General features: G+C 43.0%; 2 protein-coding genes across 4 annotated transcripts; both read right to left on the bottom strand.

The window, feature by feature from the left end:
* Window positions 1-30: 30 nt before the first annotated feature.
* Window positions 31-15,236, bottom strand: tarbp1 (TAR (HIV-1) RNA binding protein 1). Its single transcript, XM_085800319.1, has 29 exons — window positions 14,206-15,236; window positions 13,810-13,907; window positions 13,647-13,716; window positions 13,137-13,291; window positions 12,995-13,047; window positions 12,262-12,359; window positions 12,037-12,172; window positions 11,841-11,937; window positions 10,708-10,797; window positions 10,465-10,612; window positions 10,090-10,356; window positions 9,242-9,339; window positions 8,987-9,145; window positions 8,667-8,893; window positions 8,315-8,549; window positions 7,377-7,565; window positions 7,055-7,257; window positions 6,907-6,978; window positions 6,654-6,774; window positions 5,610-5,720; window positions 5,380-5,529; window positions 5,211-5,297; window positions 4,924-5,129; window positions 4,760-4,841; window positions 4,499-4,670; window positions 4,236-4,421; window positions 3,047-3,171; window positions 2,185-2,321; window positions 31-742 (listed from the first exon to the last, which is right to left on the bottom strand). The coding sequence occupies exons 1-29, from the start codon at window positions 15,131-15,133 to the stop codon at window positions 562-564; spliced, it is 4,881 nt and encodes a 1,626-aa protein (XP_085656445.1). The 5' UTR covers window positions 15,134-15,236; the 3' UTR covers window positions 31-561.
* Window positions 15,237-15,603: 367 nt separating this feature from the next.
* On the bottom strand, window positions 15,604-25,305 carry LOC146973612 (FERM domain-containing protein 6). Of its 3 annotated transcripts, none has more exons than XM_085800315.1 (14): window positions 25,148-25,305; window positions 22,106-22,298; window positions 21,847-21,937; window positions 20,419-20,498; window positions 20,150-20,226; window positions 19,786-19,981; window positions 19,499-19,654; window positions 18,833-18,898; window positions 18,313-18,381; window positions 18,032-18,206; window positions 17,543-17,821; window positions 17,047-17,178; window positions 16,835-16,896; window positions 15,604-16,735 (listed from the first exon to the last, which is right to left on the bottom strand). In XM_085800315.1, the coding sequence occupies exons 2-14, from the start codon at window positions 22,181-22,183 to the stop codon at window positions 16,445-16,447; spliced, it is 1,752 nt and encodes a 583-aa protein (XP_085656441.1). In that variant the 5' UTR covers window positions 22,184-22,298; window positions 25,148-25,305; the 3' UTR covers window positions 15,604-16,444. The 3 variants fall into 3 exon arrangements, with proteins under 3 accessions (XP_085656441.1, XP_085656442.1, XP_085656443.1); XM_085800316.1 differs by lacking the exon at window positions 25,148-25,305 and adding an exon at window positions 24,282-24,400; XM_085800317.1 differs by lacking the exon at window positions 16,835-16,896.
* Between the last annotated feature and the right edge of the window lie 265 nt (window positions 25,306-25,570).

The raw sequence follows: 25,570 nt of genomic DNA, 5'->3' as shown, positions 1-25,570 counted from the left end.
AAGCATAATGAATAAAAACATCACAGATAATAATAATAAAACGTTTTATTTATTCAACTGTGTCACAAATTAAAATCACCACCTGTCATAAAAACTGAGAACACAAAAAGCTTGTGCCTCTTAACAAGAGCAGCATTAAAATCTTATGTAAACCTGTTTGTTTGCTGAGTGTGGATATTATGGATCAGCCCTGAAGCCCGCTCACATCTACAGGAAGAACATTTCCATTTATGTAACTGCTACAGAGGCATAGAGACTCCCTACATCAATGTAACAGCATGCCCAGTGGAGTATTTAGCTGTAATGGCCAGATCTGATCTCTATTCATGACTCTCATTAAGGCACAAGAACAGAACTGATGAACTGCTGACTGCGATTAAACCTCAAAGGACAGATCTGCTTCCAGAGAGACCATGAAAATCCTTTAGGTCCTCACTCTAACTGCAGCTTTTTCATGTCCAGAAGCTGAAGTTGGCATTTTCATTGAAAATGCTCCCCTGAAGACACTGGGCACAATCAAACGTGGTCAATATCTGGAGGACAGACGGTTGGTTTTCTTCTTCAGCTATGTTTTGAGTTGACTTGGGCTGAATCTGGGCTGAGATGTTGCCGCGTGTACTCCCAGATCAGCAGGGCAGCGCTCACATGAACGTTGAGGGAGCGGATGACCCCCTGCTGAGGAATCTCCACACAGACGTCCAACATTTGGAGCAAGTTGGCAGGAATGCCCTCTCGTTCATTTCTGGAAGAGGAAGAGAAGGGAAATCTGATGTCAAGTATGCGTTACTGTTTAGATTGGTTTTCTAACATTTAATGGAGTTATTTAGTGCTGATATTTAACATCTTTAATCAACAGTTTGACTTTTTCTTTTGAAAATACACCAGTAGTACAAAACTGGAGCAGACATGAGAGAAGTACCGACCTTTTCATCTTATTATAGAAAATCATCACTTTAAATTCAACCAGAACGGCCTCTCTAGAGAGGATTTAGTGTTTATCCTTTGGCATCAGGAGGAAAAGGCCATTGAAAAAGAACAATTTTGGAGGATTTACAGTGTATCCTGTTCAATGTGTCACACAGCGTATGACATTGAACCATGAGCAGACTGCAGACTGTCTCGGATGTGCATGATACAGCACAACACATTTTATATTTCAGTTTTCATTTGGCCTAATGATGCCATACTGTTGATTTAATTCAAGCGCCCTTACCATGAGCATCCACATTAGTCCTTTATTTTCTCAAGTCAATTATGAGGAATGAGCTTTTTTATTTTCATTTTATATGTATATACTGTATATGATTTCATGATCTCACGTCCCAGAGCAATTCAAACTGTAATCAGCTGAGCGTATACTGGGCTGCAGCAATATGGGCCATGCAAAGCAAACATAAAGCGGTAATGAGTTTGGCATTCAGCGAGTCCACAGAGGGTGGCACACAGTAAGAAAGCCTGATTTGATGAGCTACATTTATCTCGAGTGCAACTGGGTGAGATAATAGCCACCTGATGAGAGATTAGAGCCGGGCCATGCTGCGTGAGCACAGCTGTGGACGGCCGCAACATTCAGCTCACACATGAGGCCGTTTGAGGCGACAGCACTGCTCACACCTTTGCAGCCGAGCAGGGTGAAACAAAACAGGACACCTACACAGACAGTGATGAATATTACACTGCCTCTGTGCCGGGCCGGCGGCACCGGTACAGCGTGCATTTAGAAAATGGCATTGTTGGAAATTGCACAAACTTGGAGCTGCAGTTGTGAGGAGCTAGAAATTGTTTTTTTTTTTGGTGTGTGTGTGTGTGTCCACGGGGCAGCGAGATGAAGGTGAGGAGGTTTTCTGCTGCTGTCATCACACTGCTTGTATTGGTTTGTGTAATTTATTTCCCGTGCTCTTGTCCTCGGGGGAGAGCCAATTACAGCCGAGCGTGCCCCGACAGGTACACAACGGAGATGAGAGGCGCGGCTCCCTCAGGGGGAAACACAGTAAAACCGGTGAGATAACATTAAATGGCCGCGTCAGCTCACGCCTTTATCTACGAGAGAGTCACAAGGGCATGGGAAAAAACGCAGGCTTGTCTGCATGATGCAGGTACAGGTTGTGTGTAGGTGACTGTATTGGTGGACAAAGAGGACTTGCAGCCTTTTTTTTGCAAGGTAATGTTTTAGTGCCGCCATACCCCAGAAGTAACAGGGTCTTCTCAGGGAACTGATACTCCTGGAGGCTCTGACTGTTGGCCGTCTGCTCCACCCCAACAATACAGTAGCCTTCACTCTTCTTCACCTGCAGGAAGTCGGCGAGCTCCGCCGGCTTCACCTGATGATGGAAACACATACGGGTTGTGATTTCAGAGATGATTATGTAAACAAACTTGCCATTTTAAACAGTAATCAGTAATCACTAGGCTATGATACTACATAATAAGGTTAGACAGACCTTTTATTGTTTCCCCAGAGTTTAAATTGAAGGTTTCGATTCATTTTTTGAAAATTAGGTTTTGGTTTCAAGCCACAGCAGTTACTGCACTGGGACAAGAAATTTCACAACTGAGAGGGGAAAAAAAACAAAAGGAGCTCAAGTGCAACGAGTATTTTGCAAACTCATCTACTAAATGAGACTGAAGACTGAGGAGGCTTCTCTCAAACATGAACCTCTTTAAGTCTAATTAGGTTTAAAATGAACTGGAAACTGTCTCAATTGCCACTAAGCCTCACCAGAGAGTTATGTGTGTTTAGGTATTGAAACCATCACATGTAGAGAATTAATTTTCTTGTAATTGCATGAAGATGTTGACAGTTCTCTAGTGGCTGTTTTTGGTCACAGCTGAACAAAAAAAAACCCATTAGGAAAACTGCTGTGTACTGCTGCCTGTTCCTACTGCTGCTCCTCGTGTCGCTCCTGACTGAGCTCATTTTAACCAGGGTCAGATCACACATTTCCGAGGTCAGTAGCTCACTGGGGAAAGCTGCTATAAGGACAGTTATGGAGACATCATGATCACCTGGAGGGGGTGAAGTGTGACATGGTATAATGTGATTTACCTCTAACAGAGGGAGCCACAGCTCAGATGAGACGCTCAGGGACTGGAAGTGTTTGTCGTTGATGTGGCGGAGGCTGTCCAGGACCAGAGCGCTGGCACCGAATATCTCACAAGTCCTGCACAGACCTAGAACAAAAACAACAGCAACAATAAACAAATGGGGAGCAAGCCTGGAAGTGCCATCTATTAAAAATGTGATGTACAGCGGGTTTAAGAGGACCGTTTCTGTGGCAAAGATGACTTGGCATAAAATGGCAACCGGTCTGACCTCATGGGCACAGACAGATATAAAAAGCTACACCATTAATGATCGTTGAGGGGGGAAGTAAAACATTGACAGAGCGACCTAGGTAATGTTCCTGCTTATCTCATCCAGTATCAATATTGGTTTTGAAAATGGGTCTTTTCCTCTCTAAACAAATTCTTATCGATTCAGCTCCTTATCATCCCATACGACAGTGCTGGAGGACGCTCGTAGGGAACATAAAATAGTGTCTGTGATGAAAGCTGGACATTCTCTGTCTAAACTCTGATAACAGAGCTCAAGTCACTGGTTTTAATGGCAGCATTAGGCCCTTTTTGCCCAGACCAGCATTATGAAATCAAACGTAAAACTGGTTTGGGCCTGTGCAAGGTTTATTCAGAACTAGTGACTATATTTTGAAACTTCTTTTTGAGCTTGTACGCTCAGCTACTACAAGTGTGACAAATAAATATTTATTTGGAATACTGAGTTCAACTGCTAGAAAAGCAATTACAAAGAAATTGATTAAGCCAGACATCTCATCTGTTGAAGAATGGTATGATATCATTTACGATGTATTTGTAATGGAAAGAATCACTTTTTCAATGAGGTTTCAGCAATCTAAGTTTGAAGACACCTGGAAGCAATGGAAAAGGTAGATTTCCCTGAAACGCCCTTCTTTTGTTTACATGATGTACTTGATCAATTATTTATTTTATTGTCTTATTATAAAACAGAAAACACCCCATGTTCATGTGTTATTTTATAAAATGCTCTGTAAAAGGAATAAATAAATAAAGAAAATAAAGAAATCAAACGTAAACCTGCGATGTTAGGTCTTCACAACAATAAACAAGTGACGGAGAAACTGACCAACATTTTCAGGGCTATTTCAAAACATGTGACAGAAATGTGTAGGTAGGTCATTTGTTGTGCTGCTCCTCACCTCCTAAGTTGGTGGGTTTGTCTATGAGCGATGCCACCACCACCAAGGCGCCGTGCAGTTTCCCCACCCGAGCGGCTCTTTGTGCTGGAACCAGCTGAAGTTCGGGCTCCTGCTCCTGGATCCCCAGCTTCCAGGGAGTGATCTTCTTCTGCACCTCGGCCCAGCGCTCCTCCTTATCCTGCTCACCTGGGTGACACAACGCCATGATCTCTCACTAACACCGTATCAAGTGCTTCTTCTGCTTGTGATCGGTGCTACCGTACCTTTGTCTTGCTGGATCCAGTCTCCGGGCTGCAGCTGTCTCAGGTCAGGAGACGGATTTTTCAAAGGAACTGACGGACTGTCGGAGAAGCTCGACAGTTTCTCAAACTTCCATGGTGGCAGCCACTCATCGTCCGCCAACTCTGACAGACTGGGAAAGGTATAGAAGATGGTCTAGGAGAGCAAAAAAGAAAACAAAAATTGTTACAGTACATTGTTTGATCTTAGAAATCCTAAAATCTACTAAAAATATACCAGCACACCTCAACACTGTAATCTCTGACAGGATGAAAGGCACCGAAGAAAAAGTGCTCCTGAATCCTTATCCAGTTTTTGTTGGCATTTCTAGAGGTCGAGACAGAAATAAATACATTAGCATACTAAAATAACCATTTCAATTAAACGATCGGATGTGTCATGTGCTCACCCGGTGCTCTGCATGGCCTCGGCCTGATTCAAACAGGCCTGGATCACAGTGGAGAGCCCTCCAAAACCATCAGCCCCCTCCGCCGCCTGGATTTCTGCCAAGCTCCACACCCGTTTCAAAGCCAGTAAGGCGTAGAGGCGCACGCTGAAGTTATGGTTGAAACACCACTGCAGGATGACGTCCAACGCTTTACGCAACTGTGCTGCCTGAAACACACAAGGTGAGTGAGCTTGTTTATATTGAAAGGGGGTGATGTGAGAATAATGGTGCTTTTAGCTGGAGCTTACCTTGTCCTTAAGATTAGGCATGATGATGTTTAAATGCACTAGGACTGACAGGAAGGTGCAGACACTTGTCTTGGTCTTTTCGTGATCCTGTACATAAGACACAGATACTGGTCAGTAATTTAACTCCTTTGCTCATTGTACAGTGTTTTTTCTGAGTCTGGTAACACACCATACTGAAGCAGCTCCAAAAGCTGTCCATGTGTTGTGGATGGTGAATGAGGATCAGAATCATCGTCCATTCGATCAGGTACTTGACCGAGGCCTGGTTACTGCAGAATCCAGCTTCAAACACCCGAGTCACTAAAGTGGCAACAAACTCCTACACACACAGACACACACAGTTACTTTTCTGAATGGTTGTTTCCTGTGTGACTCCCTGTGTGAGTGTAACTGTCTTACCTCTCTGAGTTTGGGCAGCAACAGCAGCAGCGTCTGCCATACTCTGTTTTTGACACGATGTTGCAGGGAGTTGCTATAGTAACGCACTTTTGACTTTGATATTTCATTATCCTGAGGGGATGGAGTGGGAGAAGGAAAATTGTTTTAAATGTTGTTCAATTAGCTGCAACAGATGCTAAACTCATCTAAATGAAAAAACACACCAGAAATGTAAAACTACTAGGGCTGTCAAACGATTAATTTTTCTAATCGCGATTAATCGCATTTTTTCCATAGTTAACTCGCGATTAATCTCTATTAAAAATATTATATATGGCGCTTTGGACTTTCAACACTCCAAAGTGTTATAATCTCTAGACAAACAACTTTTAGACCAGACCTAGTAGGCCTACCTAATCATAACACATGATGCATGAAACTCACACAGAATTGAAACGAATTGCATCCAGTGGAAATTGCCCTTTACTTTGCTACACCTCTGCCTGGCCATGTGCATTTGTTGACAACAAAGCCGTCAAAAAATCAATGGATGGAGCTGTGGATATATGTTAGACTGTGTATATTTGTGTAGCAACCAACTTGAAGGTGGCTTACCGCCACCTACTGGACTGGAGGTCCCACACTCCAGTCCTCCAGTCCAGCAGACAGAGGACAAAATGGGCCGCGATTAACCGCGATTAAAAAATTTAATCGCGTTAATTTTTTTAATTAATCTCATCGCGATTAACGCGTTAACTCTGACAGCCCTAAAAACTACATATTATTTGAAAGGTCATCACCAAAGTTTCTCTCCACTAAAAACAACAATACAGAAGATACATGGGACACAGTTGAGTTTCTGTTAAACTGTGTCATTATAATATGATCATATTGGGATATCTGATCTGATTATTCAATTTTTGTTTGAACACAAATGACATTATATGTGATTTTCTATACATTTTCCAAATTAATTCTGTATTTGAACATTGGAAAAATATTGTTATTAAGATCATGACACTTATTTCTGCTGACTAAACCAGCCCCGACTCATATATAGCTTACTGTTTTCAACAAAGCCATGACAAGTTCTTCTATCAGTCTTTCATGCTGTGGATTGGAGGGATCCAGGCGACTGAGGAAACCCAGGACACATGCGCGGGGCAACTGCTCATCTCTGTTATCACTGGAAAATAAAAGCAGTTGTTCAATTGTGAAAACATCTGCACAGCAGGAGAGACCTCTAGTGGCCGTCTTTTATATCACAGCTGAACATAAGAGCTCTCATAATTACAAGGAGGACTGTACTGTAGCTCACCATGTGACAATGACACTGCTAGTAGAATCATCACTGAGCTGCTCCAGGTACGTCTGAACATCCTGCGTGAGCCTTTGAAAGGGGAAGATAAGAATGATGACACTACCCCGAGAAACGACAAATCATGAAGATGCTGGTGTAGAGTTACCGTTGGTCTCTTCTGAACACTGGTCCATAGACACAGGCCTCAGTGATTATGTTGATGTAGCTGAAAACACTAATGAACACCATGTCGGCCTGGTCGCCGCCGCAGCCTCGGCCCGAGGGCAGCCATGTCTGACAGCAGTGCTGGAGCAGGACTCCGAATACTCCGCTTTTCGACTGAGACAGCTCAATCAGCTCGGTGGCGGTCTAAATCAACCACACAACATCACATCAGGTTTATATACTATATAATATAGAAAACATATGTTGTAATCACCACGCTCATTCCTTTCCAGGTCTCGCTCAACCTGCCTGATTTCAATTACCTGCTTCAAGGTGGCCATGAGCGTCAGAGCCCGAGTGTGTGTCAGCTCCAGCAGTCTGTGGTGGAAGGCCACGGAGATGAAGCCTCTCAGGGCCGGCCAGAAGTCATGTGCATTAGTGCTCAGTCCCTGAACCAGCTCCCAGCTGAGGGTCACGGCCTCCACACAGAGCTCCTCCTCATCGAGCAGTAACTAAAAAACATCACCAAACCAATCGTGACCTCACAGTTTTCCAGATTTCAGATATTAATTTAGTTTGCTTAAAGGGATAGTTCAACATTTTGGCAAATTTGCCTATTGCCATAATCTCTATAGTTATAGCGGGGTTGGTTCATTACTTTTAATTATCGGTGCATGTTGTTTTGAGATTCGCGAGCTGCTCAGTGAAAACAATGGAGGTGAACGGTACAAGGTCCCCTGTCCCTCAAAACTCATCAAATATACAATCTGACAACTCCAAAAACACTCCTGTGCACAAGTTGTGACCTGCACATTCACCACGCTATGAAATAATCATGCAACATTACGAGACAGAGTGGTTTTCGAGGCAAATGCGTAGCTGGAACTACATTCCAGACATGGATGGTAGGCGGAGTGATTTCAAAAGTGCAAGTAGTTCCGATTATTTGCTTCGTGTGTCGTAATGTCACATAATGTTACATGATTATCTCACAGCGTGGTGAATGTGCAGGTCTCAACTTGTCCCCGCGAGCGTCTGGAGTTGTTGGATTGTGTATTTGATGAGTTTGATGAGGGACCTGTACCGTTCACCTCCATTGTGTTTGCTGAGCAGCTCGCGTCGCTGCTCCATGAATCTCAAAACAACATGCACCGATAATTAAAGGTAATTAATCTACTCCTATGACTAAAGGGATCATGGTGATAGGGAAATTTGTCAAAATGTTTAACTATCCCTTTAGAGTTATTTTACCCAGACTCACTTGGGGCAGCACAGTCTCCATAAAGGTGAGCACGGGCAGCACCAGGTCACTGGGCAGCAGGGACAGGGCCTCTACACTGCAGCTCAGCGCAGCCTTCAGAGCGTCTGGTGCACAGCAGCTCTCGGGAATCCCAACAGCCTTAATTAGGAAACTCAGGCAAATCCATTGGTCCCGCATGAAGCTGGCAGCGATGCGTCCCCAGTCCTGCAGCAGAGGACCCTGCACTGCTAGATCACTGCCAAAAGAAGAAAAATACTTATCGCTTAATCCTCCAGAGGGACAGGATATCTTTATTCTGAGCCAAAGGTCCTAAATGGACATATCAGTAACAGAAATAAAAGTGTCCACGAACCTTGTACAGTCTGTCTGTGGTTTCAGAAGACGCTTATTGAAATTGCCCAGAGGTATTTGACTTTGTGAGGAAGATGACAGTGAAGTGTAGAAGTAGTCATTCAGTTCTTTCAGAGCGGGAAGGCTCTCTGATCGCGTGTCAACCCCTTCCTGCTCGAGGAGGCTGCAAACCGTTGCGAGGGATGCCATGGCGACCGCTCTAGTCACCTGGTCTGCCACAGAGGGGGCCTGGAAATGGAAAACCAATCAAGCAAACCAAACCAAACTGATGTGTGAAATTTCTGCATGACAGGTGGGGGGATCACTATTTCAGCTTTCTACCTGCTGGCTCGGTTCTTGCAGGACCTTGACGCTGTGCTTGATGAGCTTGAGGAAACCGTTCTGTTGAATCTGACAGAGGCGCTGTGGTGTGGAGCCGTGCATGACCACGATCTGCCTCAGAACGGCCAGATACAGCTCAGCTCGCTCCACGTCAAAAAGCTGGTGAAAAAAGAAAATACAATTTTTTTTTAAATCACAGCGAGCCACAAAGGGCCTCTATGCTAATTGGAGTGATGGTGATTTGCTCGACTCTACCTCCTGCAGCTCCCCACAGAGCCGCCTCAAGATAAACTCCTGGACTGGATCTATGACTTTAAAAATGAGTTTCTCCATGGCAACCATCACTCTGCCGCCTGTGAAAAGAGAGACTGAATGTCAAACTCTCCTTGGTGGGTCTGACGTGTGTGAACAGTGTTGATAACTGCAATACCATTCTACAGCCAGTTTTCAATTATCGAGGTCCACGAAGCTCAAGAGTATTTTTGATGCCATACGCAGGAATTGTTATTGAATTTGTGCTAACGTTGGGTCATCTGAGGTTTCAAACCCCTGACTGTGTTTTTCACAGAGAGGGTGACAAGGTGCTGGACAGGAAGGTGAGAAAATGTCATCTTATGTGCAAACCTGGTCTATTTTAGTCTGTTTAACCTTAAGACACCTAGGAAAGTCGAAACGCTGGTGTGAAAATCATGAAGCCCCCACCCAGAAATCATTCTGTTGGTTTTATGAGAATCACTAAAAATGGAGATGACTTTCAATCCAGGCCTGAGTAAAAGAGAAAATGTTGTGCACAATATAAACCACAGCAGCTTTAACAACGGTCGAAGTCGCAACTCCAGGAACTCCACTGAAAGGATTAGACAGTGAGAGAAAAGGTCATTTAGCACCCTGCAGGAAAGCTTAACCACTAAATGAATGATGAGGATGATTTTTTCTGATATTTTTATCAATTGTGCATCTAGCTAAATTAGTTTGGAGGAGCAGAATATGGATTTGTTCAATGCATGAGTGCACCCATCCAACCAATTAACCAATTAACCCAGTGCATATTTTGAGGGTGGAGTTGACAGCTGTGACAATGAATCAATGTTATCATTACAAACCTTTCTCCTCTCCGTCACACGGAGCACTCGGTGTTCCTCCGAGCTGGAACAGTCGGAGCATCAGCTGCAGGCTCTTGTCGCTCTTACGCACTGGCAGGTAAATATTGGTGCTGACTCTGCTCAGGGTGTCCAGCAGAGGAGCCAGTAATGACTCCAGAGCTACACTGATCTCTGTGCCAGGTTGATTCTTCTCCATGTCCACACAAAGCAGAATAGCTCTGGCCAACTTATCGGCCTCTTTACAGTCCGGTAACCTCTCGGTCTGACCTGCGGAGCGAGAAAAACTGACTTGAATTGACTCTAAAAATCCAAAAATAACCATGGCGGTGGATCGAATTATTCACTTTATCTGTGACGGCCTCACTTCAGACCTACCTGTGCTTGCGGGAACTCTGAGAAAGTCGTGTATCTCAGCTTGAACATAGTCTCTTATAGTTTCTTTCTTTGTGGCAGCACCGGTAGAATCATCACCTCTAATCCTGGGCTTGAACCTGCGTTCATTGTCTGATAACCAGGTACACAGCTGCAGTGGGGTAACAGACATTTAGGGTGGCAATGAGTCAACCGTAAGGCTTCACTGGTGTTGTGTGTTTCCTCATATGTGTCTGTTGCACTTACCTGATCCCAGATCTGTGTCCCTCTACACAGTGACTCATCTGCACGGAAATGCATCAGGAAACTGAAGAGGTCATCTAAGGTCACTGCACTCTGGAAAAAACAACAACAACTCAATCTTTAAAGTAAAGTACAGAGAGTGGACAAAATAATAAACACTTAATGCAGTACAACAGTTCTGCAAAAGTATTTGGGTTTCTTTTGTTGTTGAGACATTCAGAAGAATGAATTTCACTCTTCATCTCTGTATTTATGCAGACGTTTGTGGTGTACTTGAGTAATTGAATAAAATGCTGATGTGTGACACAAAATCAAAACGAGATGTAAACCTTTTACTGTCAGATGATGTATGAGATTCGATTTTCAAGCTTGGTAATTCATCATCTCTCTGTGCCTGTTACAGTTTAATGTTGGGCACAAGGCCAGCGCTACACACCCAAAGCCAGAACTATCTAATATTTATCCAGATGTGAATCTCTGATGCAACAAATGTAAAACAGGTGAAGCCTCCTTCAGCCACATGTTGTGGACAGCTCAAAGCCTGTAGCCTTGGAAAATGCAATGCTATCTGGACTTTTGACCTAATTCTAAATTTTGACTTGGAGCGCAGCCCTGTGGTCGTCCTTTTTTACATTATGGTGAGAGTGATACACGACCGACTCAAAACTAATAATTTTATGTTACGCTTTGCCTCTTTCTAGGCCAGCTGTGAATTATTACTAAGATGTAGGGAATGGGATGCTGCTCCACCCACACACACTCAGTGGCTGGAGGACATTATGTCTTGTCTGAAATATTTATTTCCTGTTTTAATTTCTTCATGTTAAGTCTGTAGATGTTTACCTATTTCTCCAGCTCTGTTTTGTTACTTATCTTTCTCTTCTCTCTTTGATTTTTAAATACAAATCTCATCTTCCAGCACCCCCCTGTAGAACTCAATGGGAATAATATGTCATATAATATAATATGGACATGTATTGAAAATCGGTTTACATAGGTAATTTAACGCGTCACTGACAAAACCAATAAACTCACTACAATTGTGTAATCTGACCATTTTTTCTAAATTCAATTAAAATGTTTTTGTGATGTTATTGTGATGTGCTTTAGCTTCAAGTTCACTATTTGTGTCTTACCACTTCTGTGAGACGGAGGGCACTGTTGAGCAGGAAGCACTGGGCAGCTCCTCTTAACAAAACTTGGTGTGTGATCATGGTGCAACGCAGCACCTCCCTAAAAAAAAAATCACACCACAGACAAAATGAGCTCCCATATGGAGCACAACCTCCCCTGACTGACGCTGTCTGTCTAACTGTAAACATGAAGCGGTACCTCAGAGCGGCCAGCCCGTCCGTCCCCAGCACAGGAGCAGGGGGGAGTTTGGACAGAGCCTGGGACAGGAAGAGGAGGGGAACTGCACACCAGTGCCTAGAGCCCAGCTGTTGAATCAGCTGCAGCAACACACGCGCTGCAAAGCAAATACAACAGTCAATGACAGACAGACAGACTCAAGAGCTTTGTGACCTCATATCCTCCGTGGCCTCTGTGCTCCTGTACCTCTGTGCTCTGACGGCAGGCTGCCGAAGAAGGCAGCCATGAAGACTTGAAGTTTAGCCCCCAGCTCAGGACAGTCCCCCACACTCTGTCCAACCGATCTACATGTGGACAGAAGGTGAATTAATGAGGATACACTCAAAACACTTCACGACACAGTAGGGGAGACCGGGGATGGTTGTAACATGGGTCAGTTGTAACACATGCAACTTCTCCAATCAGGAAGTTAAGAATCACCTGATTCACTCTGGATATGCTCAGTTCAGTCCTATTTCCTTATGTGAGGAAGTAGCACACTGTTGCAGACACAGACAGTTTTTCATGAAAGTTTTTTTTTTACCTAATTTATTTTTGTGATAGCATTGTCTGCTTTGTACTTAAACTCATCCAACTTAAATCAGGTTTATTGTGTGTCTATGTAGATGTCTTTCATGCAAGTTGTCGGTACTATTGTTTCAGTTGTTAGCTGTAAGGTAAGCTAGTTCATGGCTACAGGGGTCAGGGTTAGTTGTAACAACAATGAAAAATGTTACAACTTACTACAACCCAATTTTTTAATTGCATTTTTGTTTTCTTTGAATTTCAGTGGCCTAGGTGTTAGACTTATAGAGAAACTCCTGCAACGTTGGCTTAATGAATGTTTCAAGTGAGAAGAAAGTGTGCGGGAGTTACAACCATCCCTGTCTCCCCTACTCACTGTAGCATTTCATCTATTCCCTCAGTGTACTGATTTCACCTGTAGAAGAGTGATGTTTCAGACAGAACTTCCATAAAAGGCCCGACGATAAACTGAGGAGCAAAGTGAAAGGAGAGAAAACTTTACCGTGCAAAGTTAACCTTGAATGACATCCCACTGGATAACCTGTCTGTGTCTGTACCTGAGAAAAGGCCAAGGCGAAAGCTGGCTGCTGGAGGACCTGCAGCTCCAGCAGATGACACACTCCCTCTCTCATTAAGGATTTATTCTCACTGTGGAACATCCGCTGGTACACACACAGCAGCCAGGAGGGATGGAGGAGGCCTTCGCCTGAAGCTACAACACAGACAACAGAGAATAAAGTAAAAAAAAAAGAGAACAGCTCTGGATTATTTAAGGTGTGTACTTCTTTTTTTACCATTTACTTATTTTGGTGAACTCATTATTCATTTAATAGACAGCTCGTGTTACACGTGGAGAAAAACAAGCGTGTTGATGAAAGCTGTCAATACAGTAGCTCATGAAAAGTAATTATGAACAACAATCAGAGCTCGAGATCCTACACCACAACAGCCAAAACTAGACAAAAACAAAGCAAGAAATTACTGAAATTAAAAATGAAACAAAATATCCCAAAAAATTCACACACACAAAAAAAGTATCTCCTTATTTTGTCCAATATTAACGTTACCTTGACTGTCATTCACTGTTGTTTGGATCAGCGTGTCTATTCTGTTAAGAACAGGCCGGACAACGTGAACCTGCAGAAGAAGCAAACAGTGGCAACATGACAAAGCTGCTCCATGATGCCCCCCCCTGTTGAGTCAGTTGTGATGATCCCACCCATCTTCTACCTGGTTTTCCTCCAGCGTCTCCATCACCAGTGCATAATCCTCCCAGAACTCCTTCAGCACCTTCCTCTGGCTGTGGGCCCATTTGAACAGGGTCTCACCTGCGAGGATTTGAAGAACAGTAAAGGAAAGAAACCATACAATTATTATTATTATTAACTTTATTTATTCTCAAAGGACATTAAGGTTACCCTCATTTTCAATGTTGTCGAGTTGACAAGCACATCAAAAACATTGACAATGATTACAAACAAGACAATATATACATTTGACAAGGAAGAAAATCATACAAAACAACTACAATTAGAAACACAGCAATCCAAGATCAAGGTCCTAAACTCTGTGAGTGAAGGAAGTGTTGACAATGAAATGAGCTGAATGAATGCCTGATGATTTTACCTTCTCCTGATGGAGAGAGAGGACAGTCCACCTGCTGCGCCTCTGACAGGGCCACACACCTTTTGAGCAGGTATAGTGCCCGCTTACGTGACACGCTGTCTCTGTGTATCAGTCCATCCTGAACCATCCTCCAGAACTGGAGGGACAGCCGGGGGTCACAGAAGGGGGGGAGGCTGTGAGCAGGGTCCAGCAGGTGATCTGACATGGGAGTCAAACACAGAAGTACCCGCTCTGTGACCACAGGTGTAGGCTGAGAGCAGTGCCAGCTGCACAGGTCCTCCAGGACCAACTTGAGGAGACTTTCCAACCTGGCACCACTGCAGCAGTTTAAGAGGGTCAAGATAATCCTGACTGTGATTTTGGAGACCAGTGCATCGGCGAGGGTTTTTATGCAGGACAGTGCAGATGACAGGATGCTGAGTGTGAGCTGCTCATCAGCTGATAGAGAAGGTATGAGAGCAGCCATGACCTCACTTGCAACCTCCACGCTGAGGCGTCCAGGACCGGGCGTCTCAGCCTCGGACAGCTGGAGGAGCGACGGCAGGATGGACAGAGCCAGGCGCCCCGGTACAGCCTCATCACCACCACCACACAGCGGGACACAGACGCTCACAAGCCGACAAGCAGCGGCTGTAGTCTCCCTGCACCGGACGTCGTCGCCGGCTTCCGTTGCTATTCTGGAGAAGAGAGGCAAACACTGCGTCCAAATAACAGACTCAATCCTCTCTTGAATATGCCGCCTCTTCTCGGCTGTAAACGTAGCCGTGTCCGCGTCTGCTAAAAGCGGAGCGAGCCCTTCAATGAGAGCGGTCAGCGCCTCTACCTGCTCCGGCCCGGGACACGGCTCACTCGGCCAGGACAGGGACTCAAACAAAGCGTCAAAGTCCGGAGAGCTGGTTAACACCGCCTTCATTAAAACTGAATACATTGTAAACGAGTCTTACACGGTTAGGTACAAGTTAGCTGAGAAATACCGCACAGCCCCGGCTTCTGCCATGAGCGACACGTTTTTACCAGGCAGAATGTAAACTTCCGCAAACGTCATCTCAAACTCTCGCGAGAGGTATACATATCACACTAAACTCAGCTTGGGTATCAAAAGTAAACACAATATTACCAAGCAGCTAGGCTTATTTCGTGGTATTAAGAATTTATTTCCACTATGATAAAAAACAGCACTTTAGATGAAAATAAATTGTTCAGCATTGTGATTTTACAGAGTTATTTATACACCATTTGCATTGAGTGAAACTGTCATGTATTTAAGGACTGACATTCTTTTCCACTGACTCATATTGGCTAAAGACATCAGTTCTTTTGCAGACTAATTATCTTTTACAAAACAGTGAAAGTAATGCCAGAGAAAAAAAACTGACAGAAAGAAAGGCTCTTTGTTCAGGGGTTACATAATACAAAAATACTGCAGATTCATTACACACTTACCGGTTACAGAAATAGTGCTTTACAAATAATACTTTTATGTTGTAATTACAAAAGCAGGAGGAGAGTACAGAACGGAGAGGCTTTGGATGAATGCATTACCAACTGTAAAGAGGTTCGATTTTCCACATCGGCAGCTGTTCGTTGACATAACAGGCTGATAGGAAATGCAAGACAGAGCATACTATACAAAAATAGAGTACATCATAAAATATGATTTTAAAAATAAAATAAAAAGAGCATAACATTAGCACCATGGCCTCTGGAGATAAAACAGAAACATAAGTGTTTACATTGAAAAAAGGCTAGTGATGCGGAAAGTAAGTCCCATTTTATGAATGTCAACACAGCACGCGACTGCATTGTCTTAAAATTTCAAACGTCCATTATTGTCAAATTTTATGCCCTCAACAATAACCAAGTCAAACTTTTCAGAGAGGATTTTAACAGCATCTGCTTCACAAAGTATAATAAAAATCAATTAGAAATGAACTCAAAGACAATGAAATCAAATAAAATAGTGCAAGTAGTGTATACACAATATACAACATTAATAAATATGCTCTGTTTAAGACTGAAATTTTGCTGAATTAGATCTGTTACCTAATCACAGCTTTCCTAAGAGGAATGAAGGGTCCTGTTATTTTAGTAATGTCTCTCCAGTACTTGAAGCACACGTGTCCCTCATTTTCATCACCACATACAAAAGAGACATTCCTGTGTTGGCAACCTTTGGGCAAAGTTGCTCCATAAATGAAGTGGAGAAGAGTGTGGTTGTGGACATTAGCACTTGATGCATTCAGAATATGAATTCCAGGAAATGTTCATCATCTAACATGTCCAAGGAGAGGCTGTTGGTAGACCGACGGCCATAGAATGAGGGTTTGGCTTGGCTATGCAAAAGGGGGTAATAACTGTGATCAACATGGGTCTTTGGGTTTGTCGAGATATGTGGGAGCCCAAACGTATAGCTGTGGGAGGAATCAGGCGGTAGCGTCTTCCCAAGGGGCGCTGGAGCCGGGAAGAGACGGACATCATCTAGACTGTGGCTGTGCCGATCCACACACATATGAGCCCTCGAGTTCAGCATCTTGAATAGAGACAGCAGGTAAGGATAAAAGGTAAGAAAAATACAGAGTAATCCAAAGGAAGTTAAGAAAAAGAAGGCAAGAGAAAGAAGATGACAAACCTGGTTTAAAAGATCTTTATTCACAAGATACTCATCACTGTTTGGAGGAGACGAGCTGGTCTCTGTAGAGTCCACAGGATTTAATAGGTCAATTTTAGTAAAAACAAGCAAACAATTTAAGAATGCAAAACATTTTTCTCCACTGTGGTGAGAACAGATAAAATAGTGCGGACACAACAATATCTTCTATTTCTAAATCAGATGTTTCGTACCTGATGGATGGGCGTCTATGGAGAGCTCTGTACAATCCACTGACACCCCTTCAAGAAGATCAGCCAACTGGAACATCTCGTCAGGATCATCCACAAGAACATCCTTTGTACTTCCAACATGTTTCTTAAGATCTAAAGATAAATGTCAATGTGAATAATGGCATTGTTGACATTGAACAGCATGTTCAAGTACTGTGTGAAAAAAGAGTGGGATTTTTCAAATAGATGTTACTGCTGAATACACCTGCACAGCCCAGACTTATGTCCCAGAGATGCACAGTTATTACTTACACACTGTATTGAAGGCTAATACTTAACATATCTATCATCATCATTTATCTTTGAGAACTACGACTAAGTACACCTCAGTTCAAAATCAGCAAACCAGGACAGCACACAGCTGTTTTGACATCTATTTCATTCAATGATGAAGTGTTGATCAGGAGAAATGAATAAATCTTCCTCTTTAGACATTTCAAAATAACAATCCCCTCACCTTGCCAGCCCTCATCTTCTATTCGAGCCATACTGCCTGCGACAAACCCAGAGGTCCCAGAGCTGCCACGGCTGGCTGCTGAGCTGAAACACTTGTCTCCTTGCCGCTGACCTTCCTCGTCCATTGAGGCCATCTCCGTGGAGATGCTGTGCTGGCGGGCATCAGCTTCAATTCCAGAGCTGCTGGTTGAGTGTCGAGACAGACCAGGGCTGCTCTCGCTGCCTGGGGGGTCCAAGTCCAAGTCATCACTGATATACGACTCTCTGTAACGCTTTTTCTCTGAACAAATGAAAAAAGTGGACAAATCAGTGTGTATTTTCCCCAAATATAACAGAAATACATAATATTATATTTTTAAACATCTGCTATCAAATGTGATTACTGCCCTTTTGATTCAGGAAAAAGTGGATTTTCAAGTTGTTGACTTCACAGTTGCTACTGTTGGTTGACCTTGACTGATGCTAATATCATCTTTGTATGCACTCCTACCTTCACTCTCCTCCAGCTGGCGCAGGTGTTTGAGGGCAGGCTGGAGGCTGAGGTAGAGGCGGTGGCTGCTGCTCAGGTGCAGCAGGAGGTGTCGAGAGCGGAACGATGACCCGGTGTAGTAAACCAGCTTCCTGGCTGAAGGCAAACCATCTGGCTGGATCTCGAATTTCTTCCCCTGAATGGGACAACGTGTCATACATAGTGAACAAAGCTAATGTGCATTAAATAATTACAAAGACTGCCTAATCTTAACAGAGACTGGTGATGACCAGTATGCATACCAGGAAGGTGAGACGTCCCACGTTTGACCAGGGGAAGTTGTAGAGCATCTGTCGTATGTTGTTCACCTCCTGTGAATACAACACACACACACACGATTAAAAGAAATAGCTCACAGGCTTCTGAGCTTTTGTGTTAGGGAAAGCACAACAGATTTCTACGTATAATTTAAAATTTCCAATCAATAATCAACAGTCTCTGTTCACTAGATCCATCTGGTCTTGGCGAAGAGGCTAAGGACTCCGAGGTATCTCACGGTCTGTTGGCTCTTTAATCAGCCAGGCCTGGAGCCCTAATCCCCCCCAGATGGCCCCTGATGGACAGATCAAACAACTGACGGGCATGGCAGACGGCTGCTATCTCCTCATGAACTGCTGCTGGTGGCAATCCCAGACATTCCTCACACGCCGACTCCCAGGTTTTATAAGACTATAGATACAAAGGCAGGATCTTTGAGCAAACGCAGATTCGCTCTTGTGCCTGCTATAGGCTACATTATAACACACTCACACATGCACGCACCTGATAAACCTGCATTCCTCGCAGGGTCAGCCCGAGCAACGCCGTTCCTCTCTCCTCTTTTTTGTCCTGGACAAAATGAATGATGAGCTGTCAGTGAGGCATCTGAGTGGCTTAGATAAGATACTGAGAAACACACTACTGCTGCTAACAACAAATTTAAAGCGATAACCCCATTACGCAATGGATGGGCAAAACTTCAAAATATCATCCAGCAGATGAGTGAGTTTGAAATAGGGAGGACAATAAACTGGCATAGATGGAGCGTTACGTAACTCAGCTCAAATGAAGCCAAAGTAAATGTATTTGTGTCAGAAGACAGCATTACTGTTAGAAGGAGAAATATACCTGAAATAAATGTCCTGAAACCCCACTAACCCACCCAAGTAATCATTATTTCTTTCTAATTTCTATAATTGTCTTTATTTCTTTTTCTTTAAAATGTATTTTTCTGTTTTTGATTTTAATGATTTTAATCATTCTTATTGCTATTACTGTCTTTTACAGTCTTATTTCTTATGTATTGCTATGCCTCTTTAAAGCACTTTGAACTGCCTAGTGTATGAATCGTGCTACACAAATAAATTTGCCTTGCCTTACATTGCCTGTTTTAATTATATAAATCAGTTATGTGTTTGACGCAACTGAAATACTAAAGTGACTCATGACCTTTTGTAGTCTGTAAAATATGACAGGTACATCCTCCAGTCGACACGCCTCCCTGATGAAGAGCAGGATGGCATCACGGGTGGACAAGCCCCACTGCTCCTGATGCACTTTGGGCCCATGGCAGAGGAGGTAGTTCACTCCACGCTTAGCTATGATCTACAACAGGAGGATGGCAGAAATCAACACAGTCCATTAAAATCTGCTGGAAACAAATATATTTACATTTTAAAATGAGACAGCTCATCATGATTAGATTCAAAGTCTTCTGCCGCATTGTAGACACCTACCCATGGGGGAAAGTAATCCTTGGGTTCAAAGTAAGGGGTGATCTCCGTACACTCCCTGGGCGGCGGGTGGTCGCCGAGGTCAGCCTGCAGGGCGTAACCTGCCAGCTGGAAGTACACCTCCTCTTGCTGACGACATTCAGAGCGAAGCACGCGCTCACGCATGTCAGAATAGTACAGATGTCGTGATTTTCTTTCACTGGTGACACACACAAAAAAAGACCAAGAGTAGGAAGGTGAGGGGGGATAACAAGTTGTCAGAAAGGAGGACAAAGATTGGATGGAAAAAAACACAAATGTTCCATAAAACAATAAAAAAAAGGAAGGTATAGAAAGATGCATACAGAACATATGTAGAAGGACCTACCAAAGGAGTCTCCCATTCTCTATGTAGTACTGCACTTTGAGACAGAGCACTAGAGGCAAAGCTCTCTTCTGTAAAGCCTGTGTGTGGAAAGAGATGTGTCAAAGTAGGCCTGTCTGTGTTAGCATCTTTTTGTCATGCTAAACACACAGTTGTGGCATGAAGGCCACTGCACTGTGCCTCCCAATTAACCCACACACATAACAGTGTGTGTGGAGAGTGGGTCACAACAGAGTGCCTCTCATCAAAATGTGCCCCTCAGGCTGTCTTACCTTTGCTGATTCTTGCTTCCATTCCTTAGGGAAGTACTTAGATAGTTTCTCCTCCATATCTAAAAATATGTGCTCATTGTCTGGGAGAGGGAGAGAAAAAACCATCAGGAAACAAGCCGACAGTTAGCAAGCAAGCAAAACACTAATGTAACCAAGCGTGAAATTTGCCCAACAATGGGATTCATTAGGGTGAAAAAAAAAGGAAGCCGTTTGTGAACGAGGCTACTAGGAAGCTAATGACAACAATGCTAATGTTTATGCTACCCAGCACAGCTCTTATCATTAAATTAATTATATTAAATTGTATTTCCGGGTGCCGTATAGCTCAGTGGGTGGAGCAGGCGACCCATATGCAGAGGCTACAGTCCTCGCTGCAGACGGCCCTGGTTCGAATGCTGAATCTGGTGGCCCTTTGCTGCATGTAATTCCCCCTCTTTCTGCCTCCCCATTTCCTGTCTCTCTCAACTATTCTATCAATTAAAGGCAAAAAGCCACACAAAAAAATGCTATATATGCTTTATAAAAAAAAAAATAAAAAAAAAAACACATTTCAGCACAGGAGCTAATGGGTTTTTTGCAACCTGTTTTCAGAATGAGGACGTCGTATCACTCTCAGCCTGGTCCCATGAGTCATGACATGGGCATTTTTCTATTTGATTCACCTTATCTCTTTTAATTCAACTTTGTGCATGTTCACTGAGCCGTTTCACAACTCGTTCCTTTAACCATCCATCTCCCCTTTCATTCCGTCCCAGTCCCACTCTTGACTCATTCCACCTCCTTCACCCTCACATCCTTCACCGACGGCCTTTGAGTAAGAGTTGAGCAAGGCGGCCTGTGTCATGACGAGCCCACTCTATCTCTTTTCCTTCCCTCCCTCCCTCCTCTTCTTCCCATTATCAATCCATCCCGCCCCTCAGTGAAGAGGAGGAATGCAAGGGTGCATTCCAGGCTTAATGAAGTTAATATTGCAGGAATCCAGGCCTAAGTGATCGCTGAACCAACACCACAAAAACAAAAGGCTGCTTGTTTAGGTGGTGAGCCACACAAGATTACCGTGGCATTTCTACGTATTTGTACAGGGAAAAGAGATCAGGAGTACAATGAAACAAAAAAAGTAAGTGGATTACACCATTCAATTATGTAGACTAGGAGGGGCAAATGAAGTTTTTTTTAGTGAAATAGCCTTTAGGCTAAAACATTTTCCACAATTTCACAAACAAGCGACACAAAACAAGAGGCCCTGCAGAGCCCGGCTGTGAACCACCGTCATAATCCAAGCATGATGCTCTTGTTTACAATCTGACTGATTGCTGAAACGTGGTACGATCACAATTTTTAGTTTTCTGACTCAAACTGTCAGAAAGCTCTAGTGAGCACAGTCCTCTCAGGTTCAGAGGCTGAAGGGTCAACAAGGAGGGAACTTACCCTTCACCACTGTGAGGCCAAAGAAGTGCAGCTCTTTGATTCCCAAAAACTCTGTCACTCGAGTGAAAACATCCTGTCCCGTGGACTTTGGCTGGAGCAGGTGCAAAGATAAAGAAGACTGTATTCAGTATGTATTCACAATGTTCAAAAACTATGTGGTGCAGTCCAAACATTGTACTGATAAGCTCAACTCTGAAGCATCTGGTAACACCACGAGGTGAGAGTCAAGATGACAACTACAGTCTTTGTAAACACTCACCCCGACAGTGATGTCCAGCTGGTCTTTGTTGGGGAGGAGAACACAAATGGTCCTCTCGTGCTTTATCGAGGTGGACATGATGTCTTCTGTGTGTCTGCGATAAGTCCTCTCTCTGTTCAGCTGCTTCAGTCTTCTCTTGATTTCTCTATCCTTCACTTTTTATCTGTTCCACGGCAGCTTGTCCATGTTGTAACTAAAAAGACAGATGACATCAGAGTGAGATAAGAAAAGTAATTAAAAAACATGATTCAACATCATTTCCAACGGGATGATGAAGACAGCAGATTGGAATTTAAAAACATCAACTCATGTGACTGACTCACTTAAAATTCAAAGAAATATTCAACAAATCACAACTTCTCAAAGTGTTCACTGTGTAGCATGAAGCCCTCTGTATTGATTTTGTATTAGCACACTGTCAGTCAGTCACAGCATAAACAATCCCATAGTCCCACTTGAGCACATGGATGTCTGCTATTAGCACACAACCAAGACTAATTCAATATGGATTATCGAAGATTTTACCATCACAACTATCATCCAACATATAATTCTATCTTAAAAAGCATCTGGACCCCTCATTAGCAGATACTACTATAGTGTATAAATGAAAAACAGGGGAATAGTTGAGCAAATTAAATGAGCTTATCAAACTGTAATCCTAATAATAGTCATTAACTGGGGGAAACAATCAATCAGATAATACATGTGAATATCTCTTCTGCTCCAACAGTATCTACAGCAACACAACATTATAAAAGGAACTTGATTATTGCAGATTCTGCTTGACATACAATAACAAATGTCCATAACTTGAGAGCAAGGCTCACCTGAAACTTAACCCTTATGGTGACCCAAAGCCCTAACTGGTACGAAGCTCATCTGATTAACGTCTCAGAATCAATTAATCAGGTTAATTACTGCTGCGCGCCGACTCTAAATCCCCTCAATCCCGCTCTGGACAAAAAACTGTTAACAAAAAAGAAGAAAACAATACAGGGGCCAGAAAAATGTAACTACAGCAGACTTTAACTTTTAATTCAGGAAACAAAGAATGACATGTTTTTTTAGTGTCATATTTGTGTCTATGAACTCTTGAGGAGATGTTGGAAATGATGTTAACATAAAAGCACCAGGTGCAAATAACCTCACTATTATGAACTACAAGAAAAAGAAAAAAAATGTACCGAAAACCCGTCACAAGCTATGAAACACTGTGAGAGGCAACTGACTAAAAGGGCAAAGCATTGGCCTTACCAAATATGATTTATGGACATGTTCAAACACAGCTCACATCCAGGTGTAAGCGCAAGCAGACAAAAAAAAAGAAAACCTGAAATTCCTGTAGCTCCAACAACTGACTTGTTTGTGACATTTACCCAGACACTATAGCAAATGGCACAGAGGATATAGCTAAAACACACTAAAGTAATTTATTTTTGTGTGATTATTGCAAAATAAAAACACCTACTTCTTGAAACTTGGAAAGTTTGTCAATAAAATGTATGCCCATGATGAGAGTTGTGGCTCCACTACTACTCGCTACTACTACAACTACTAGTCGGCTAGCCTAATACCAAAGAGTGAACAATGGTGCAGACATATTGCAATACTGCTGCATTTATATAACAGACCATAGCAAACTGATATATTTTATTTATCTTTTTCAAAACCACAGAATATGTGATAATTAAAAAAAAACACCATCTCTCTTTTTTGAAAAAGTAAGATAGGGAATAAGACTGAGAAATAGAAACAGATTTCTATGAACCAAAAATGCTTTTTACAAAAGTTTGGCTTGTCTTAGTCCTGTGAGGTTTTTTTTTGTTTCTTTATGTACATCTAAACTTGCAATTCAATTTTGCCCATGGTTCTTTCTCATTTGTGGCTTTTGTCTTGTTTATGTTTACTCAAGTGCAAGATTAACTAAATGCCTGAACAGCTCAGCTGGAAAATAACAAATACAAGTGTTTTCAATGCACCACAACACTGAAATGTAAAAAATAAGACAGAAACAAACAAAAACTCAAGTCTACCTCATCAAATGACTGTCGTATTAACAAAGTGCATATAGCATATCAAAGGCAAGCAGCTGGTGTGCAGCAGGTGAAACAGGACCAACCTCATCCAGAGTGCAGTGGGTGATATAAACACACCAGTCTGAACTGTATCCCACCTGTTTACTATCAGCCCAAACAGTGCTGGCTGACGTCTACAGACACCCCCCTTGTTGTTGCTGACCAGGGTGAAACCTGGCATCACATGAGAGCAGCCATCTGTATGCCATAATTCCCCTCCAAGACTGTTATAATCCCTGCCACAGAGCAGCACACTGTTGGCTCTAGGAAAAACAACATCCCCTCTCTGAAGTGCCAGAGATCCTCGCTGCCCGCTAAAACCATGAAGGAATGAGATTTTTAAAAAAAAAAGAAGAAAAGAAGGGGGGGCGGGCTCTGAATAAACAGGGGAATACCATTTACACTCATCCCACTTGAAAACAATAGGGTGAGCCATCTTTTCAGTCCTGGGGGAGCAGTCTACTTTTCTCAGGGCTGACTCACTCACAGCCGTGATAGGCGCACACACATAAAATCAAGGTTCAATGATTTCTTTTAAAGACAGAATGAAAAGAGACTTTACGAGAACTTGGCACTGCGCTGCCAAAGGAAAAATAACAACCTGTGATAGATAATGTAGCTGCATTGAGGTTACAGCTTTCCACAAACTTGTGTTCCGTTTCATGTCGACCTTTTAAAGCGGTCGGTTGTAAATTCAGCGTCATTAGACGAGACGTAACGTATCGAGTTGGTCACAACTACTTCTGTCAATTTCTGCATTAAACTCAGTTACATGTATTTGCGAGTGAGAGAAACAAAGCAAAAGAAACTTTGAGTAAGTTATTTCTAACTCCCAGTCGCGGTTATGTTAAGTATTTCCCCATGGGAAAACTGTGTGACTGGATGGGATGGTAACGTAATGCAACAAGTGCATCACTAACTCCGGCTACTCTTTAGGCTCGCTACAAGGCAGTACGTTACTCACCATCATATTAAATGAAAAGAGGCGAAGTAGTTCAGACTTGAGTTGCAGGTCTTCTTTCAAATCTCACAAACTTGTTTCTTTTTTTACCCGAATAAAAGCACGACAGCAGTGGGGAGTACTCCCGTTTCTCCCTCTCCATTGCGTGTTGAAACTTCTTCAACCACAGCGAAGCCTGAATGATTGAGCCATACCATTTTGGATTGTCGTGGGGGTGCGCTGTTTTGATTAACCATTTGTTGTAAATCTTGGTGCTTTTTTAACGTCATGTCAATAATAAACTTCGTTTTTGATGTAAGTCGGGGGAAAACGACATAATTATCTCTATGTATGCAGGGATTAGCGTCGTAACATTTCAATACAATAGCTAACAGACGTCCCCCCGCATGATTTGCGTTGGTATCATCTCGTCCTAATTAGAGGTCC

This window comes from Trachurus japonicus, chromosome 15 (assembly GCF_045865225.1).
Source record: "Trachurus japonicus isolate A0001 chromosome 15, Traja_1.0".
Lineage (NCBI taxonomy): Eukaryota > Metazoa > Chordata > Actinopteri > Carangiformes > Carangidae > Trachurus > Trachurus japonicus.
This window is presented reverse-complemented; position numbering and strand designations above follow the sequence as displayed.

Coding starts and splice junctions, on each gene's coding strand:
- LOC146973612 (XM_085800315.1), bottom strand. CDS start 22,183: ATGTCCACCTCGATAAAGCACGAGAGGACCATTTGTGTTCTCCTCCCC. Junction 20,227..20,418: donor GGAAGCAAGAATCAGCAAAG/GTAAGACAGCCT, acceptor TTCCACACACAG/GCTTTACAGAAGAGAGCTTT. Junction 17,822..18,031: donor CCAGCTGGAGGAGAGTGAAG/GTAGGAGTGCAT, acceptor TCATTTGTTCAG/AGAAAAAGCGTTACAGAGAG.
- tarbp1 (XM_085800319.1), bottom strand. CDS start 15,133: ATGTATTCAGTTTTAATGAAGGCGGTGTTAACCAGCTCTCCGGACTTT. Junction 7,258..7,376: donor TCATGGCCACCTTGAAGCAG/GTAATTGAAATC, acceptor TGGTTGATTTAG/ACCGCCACCGAGCTGATTGA. Junction 3,172..4,235: donor CAAACCCACCAACTTAGGAG/GTGAGGAGCAGC, acceptor TTTTTGTTCTAG/GTCTGTGCAGGACTTGTGAG.